The sequence below is a fragment of the Gavialis gangeticus genome, unplaced genomic scaffold, assembly GCF_001723915.1.
Source record: "Gavialis gangeticus isolate Ggan-Ray unplaced genomic scaffold, GavGan_comp1, whole genome shotgun sequence".
NCBI classification, from domain to species: domain Eukaryota; kingdom Metazoa; phylum Chordata; order Crocodylia; family Gavialidae; genus Gavialis; species Gavialis gangeticus.
In genome coordinates this window covers 40,820,121-40,824,931 of record NW_017729026.1, presented here as the reverse complement: position 1 = coordinate 40,824,931, position 4,811 = coordinate 40,820,121, and the positions used below count along the sequence as shown (strand labels likewise).

The following is a 4,811-nucleotide window of genomic DNA, read 5'->3' as shown; positions in this document are numbered from 1 at the left end:
GGTGCTCTCACCTTCCCTGGGGATCTTCAAGAGGAGACTGGATAGGCACCTGGCTGGGATCTTATGACCCCTGCCACCCCCAAAGCTCCTTCATGCCCATGGCAGGGGGTCGGACTAGATGATCTGTCTAGGTCCCTTCTGACTCATTGATTCTATGCCCTCAGGTTAAATAACAAAGTTTCCTGTTCAAATAAATTATGTTCCTTCTCATAAGGAAGAAGATGAGTCAGTGAAATAAAGGAGAGCCCCAGTTAGCACACTGGAACAAACATCCTTATATACTTGTTTCTGGTTAATATAGAAAAAGAAACAAAATTTGAGTATTAAATATAAATTACCCCTTTCAAAGCAATCAAGGATACGTGTTGACTTAATGCTAGAGTCAGAGTAAAATTACATGAAAAAAGAATTTAGATTCAATTCATATCTTTAGATACCATCAACTTACCTGCCAAATCCTCTTCCATCAGGCTACAGAAAGTTTCTTTCATATTTGACTCTGTATGGCCCTACGCACATTGTATGGGACATCCTGATAATTCTGCAGTATTATGTGATGGCATCATTAAGGCTTCTCAGGTGTCTCTGTAGCCTCTTTCATTTCTTTTAAAAAAAAATCTTAATATTAAGGGTGAATAAGACCTCTTAAATGAAAACAAAGAACCCGCTTACTTTTAACACTTGATAGCAGCATGAGATAAATGTTTCTAGGTCAGCCACATGCTCCACTACTTCAGAAGCTACGATTACATCAAAGGTTTCTGTAGACTCTTCTGCAATCTCCTCCAATGAACAAGATTTGTATTGTATTCTCTTGTCTAGATCTGGATCAAATGATTTGTGCTGTTCAGCTGTTCTAATGTTGTCTTCCAGAGGATCTATTCCAGTAACTGAAGCTCCCAGTCTACCTAGAGGCTAATGATACGGAGCACTGTTTATTCTCAGCTTGAAAACAATTTATGTAAGTTCTACGTAAACTAGCAGAATTAAATTTGCTTGCAAAAAGCATCATTAGAAGAATGAGACAAATAGCCATAAGAATGGGTTCTGATCCTACAGCATTATTTGAAAGATCTCTTGGAGATAACACACAACAAAGAATTTAGATTTTCCACTTTTCCAACACGATAAATTCCACTGGAAAAATGTTAGTCTGTTTTTAATGTTCTTAGAATAATTGTTCTTTGCCCACTTTGCTGCCCCAGTAGAAATTTTTCTCCTCTTTAGTGATAAGAGAAAACCAAACAGAGAGAATACATGTGGTCATTCTTTTCCTCTACATCTATCTGTAATGGTAAATCCACATATCTTTTTAATGGCTATTTGATACATGGCTATCTATGAAGCCTGCTCAGTACTGAAAATTGAACACACCAATGTTTACTAGGATAGTGTCAATCTTGGGTGTCACTGAAGTTTCTCCAGTGTCATCTTACTTAAGTTAACACCATCATTATCACCTCTTTTGAAACTGAAACAGGCTGTACAGGACCAAATTTGTATTCTTACAACCTTAAATTCATTAGTTATTCCCTTTGTGAAAGTTACAAGCACCACTGGGTTTGCCATTATGCACTGACAGCACCTTATGTATACTTGTTCACCAGGGGAATTTGGAAATTAAAAACAATATCTGATGCACAATGCCTGCATTTTAAGTGTGCACCTGCAATTTAATGCTCCTGTGTACTGCACAACAGTCACAGCTTTGTTGAACCAAGTCACATTATTTTAATATTTCCCAGACAAGGCAAACATTAAGGTAATTTCATGGTTCTAACTTAGTTTTTGTTGCATCTGGTTTGTGTCTTCTTTTGGTGGGCAGGTGGGAAATAAAAACTATTTGATAGCAGAGAAAGGATGAGTTTTCTTCTTCTATCATGACTAAAGGATTGTTCAACCCACTAGGAAAGGCTTGAGGAGTAAGGAGAAGGAGGAAGCTATCACCTTTGGACAGAGACCTACAGTGATATTCTATTCTATACCTCAATAAGCTTAGAAATCAACCCTGAGGCTTCCTGATCCTGGGGTGTCCTACTGGCTGGAGACATTCCAAAAAACAATTTACATAGTGCTGAGGACCTGTGTAAATTAGAACAGCTATCCAGCACTGCCTCTATTGACCACAGCAGCACCCAGAACCTGAGTGCTGAACTCCTGCTCTCAACATACTTCCTGTCCCCAGATTCACAAAGGAATCCTCCAGAAACAACCTTAATGTCGTCTGTCTTCCACAAGGTGCACCGGGATAATCTCTCTACTGCCTATAAAGCTTCCAGGGCCTCTTTAGGCTGCTTTGTATTCTTGTTTTATATAAGGTAAAAGCACAGATGAGGATTTTACCCCGGTATAAAAATTTAAGACAAAAAAGCAAATATTTAAAAATCACTGTGCATTTGCATCCAAAAAACAGATTGATAATGGACTCTATTGGATTGCTACTTTATTAACAAGAATGGTCATTAATAAATCTCCAAACCATGTTGTGATAACTTTCCAAAGGCATTCTTGAAAAGAAGTATGCTATTCTTCTGTTTGTGAGGTTATTTGAGGGACCTATTTCTATGGATGACCTTAAAGTTTCAAATGGAGCACAGCTGTAGAACAGGCCACAGCCTATATACATTGTACTCTACAACATTCAGTAATTAAGACACCAGTACTGTAGAAAAGAGGAAATTCTTCATCCCCAGAATTTAGAAGTTAAACAAATCATAAACTTCAAAATCTCCATAAGCTCCTTAAGAAGAAAAACAAGAACAAACTCTGTCTCTTACTTCACTCAATAATCCTCCGCCACAGCCAACATCTAGGATCTTTATGCCAGACAAAGGACTTCCCAGCTGATGTTCACTACTCAGGTTCAATAAAGTATCCCTGAAATAGAGTGTACATGCACAAAGATACAAGTGGGTTTAATTGAGATAACTGTTTTAAAGATGTCTAAATAGTTAAACCAAGGTATGCCTCATCTTTAACTCTTTTACATCTCCTAGAGCAGTGGTTCTCAACCTTTTTAGATTTGAGATACCCGCTAGACTTGAGGCACCCCTTGGAAAATGCTAGCTCTTCGTTTCACTCATGTTTTTTACTACAGAGAAGTAATAGAGGAGCTCTTCTGTTGCAAAGAACTCAGATAGACCACAGCAGATCAGAACGTTCTTAACACTGTGGATTCTCATTTGAAATCTCTGAGTTTTTCTTGTGAATCATATTTGTACACCTAACAGTACTAACATTGCATGGCAACTCAGGGCACCCTTGAAAAGATCTGAAGGCATCCTAAGGTGCTGTGACACCCTGGCTGAGAATCACTGTCTTAGAGGATGGCTTGGGAAAAAACATTAAAAAGTTTAAATATTTTCAAACTGTACCTAATAAATGGCACTCTAATGTCATTCATAGAATGAAGGGGTGAATATTCTCCTTGTTCATCCCACCACTTGTGTGCCAAAAGCTGGAATTTTTTCACTTCCTTTGGGTCCACTGTTGTGTGTGAAGCACTGAATAGTCGCCTTGCAGCAGACCTGCAAAAAAAGCCAAAAGTCATGCAACCAAACCTGATACACCAGGCACCAACACAAAAAATTAAAAGCTGGATTAAAAGTGTAAGAAATATCCTTTATGAGTGAAAGAGGAAAAAAAAAAAAAAAATCAGATAAAGTTACCTTTACTCATTTAAATTCCACTGCCGAAAATTTAAAGTCTCTCTCCTTTTCTCAATTGTTTAAAAATATTTAAACTGTATGCAATGTATTAATAATTTAGTCTGTAAAACAGATTAAATGTCTGTAAGGCAATTTTAATAAGGCAACAGCAAGAAATCTGAAAAGCCTATCTCAGCAGTGGCTTCATTATCAGATTGTCAAATTGCCATGACACGTCAACATACCATATTTTCTCACATATAACATAACACATAACATAATACACACCTTTTTGAAAGACAGAATTAAGAAAAAGATTTTTCCTTGTAGCGAGTACCTGATTACCAGCAGCTAGAGAGCTCAGCTGGCTCATTGCTCTGCTCCTGGTGGATTGTGTAGATTTTACATTCAGTTTCACCCAGTAAGCTGTAGAACCCCATCTTATCATATTTCTCACATTTAATGCACACTCCAATTTCCAGCAGCAATTTTTTGAGAAGAGGTGCATGCTGTATGTGAGAAAACATGGTATTCATTTTTTCTCGGTAAATTACATCCATTGTTTTACATAATTCTAGTATACTATACTTACATGCCATTTCTCATTTCAGAGAGACAGCCAGATGTACTACTGGATTGCAGGTGTGTTTTCCAATTATAGTTTCCACATAGCACCCATGGGTGTGTCTCAAATAACTGGCCAAAATGGCGAACTGCATAAATTAGAAAATCAATCAAGTGAAAGTCAATACCTTTATGATGATCCAAAAGTAAAACAGATACAACTTGCCAAAAATCAGTAAAATGCCACAGATTTTTTTCCAGACAGCTTGCAGAGAAGGAGTGTGGGAGTGGGAAATAAGGAGTGGGGGGAAGGGGCAGGGAGGGTATGGAATAAGAGGAAAATACTTTCCTGGCAGTAACCCATGACCAAAATTCACCAGATCACTTTAGTACTGGCTGCTTCCCTCTGCTGCCTGCCCCCAAATTTTCCAATGCACTCAATCTTCTCCCACTACCATACATATCGTCAAGTGTTTTAATCAATGCCATGTCACCAGAAATCCCATCGTTCCCATGGGATTCTTGATTCCCATCAGTCCACATTTGTAATCTGTTCTGTGTAGATTGGGTGCTCAACCTCCGGCCCATGGGCCAAATGTA

At 38.1% G+C, this 4,811-nt stretch overlaps 1 protein-coding gene across 1 annotated transcript in view; it reads right to left on the bottom strand.

Moving 5' to 3' along the window:
• COQ3 (coenzyme Q3, methyltransferase) overlaps positions 1 to 4,592 on the bottom strand; it is a gene marked incomplete at its 5' end in the record, with an annotated part of 7,996 nt that extends 3,404 nt beyond the window's left edge. Inside the window, 4 exons of the mRNA XM_019520235.1 lie at positions 673 to 915; positions 2,778 to 2,877; positions 3,375 to 3,527; positions 4,240 to 4,592. Of these exons, the coding sequence (XP_019375780.1) occupies positions 673 to 915; positions 2,778 to 2,877; positions 3,375 to 3,527; positions 4,240 to 4,592 (849 nt within the window). The remainder of the gene's footprint in view (positions 1 to 672; positions 916 to 2,777; positions 2,878 to 3,374; positions 3,528 to 4,239) is intronic.
• Positions 4,593 to 4,811: the final 219 nt, after the last annotated feature.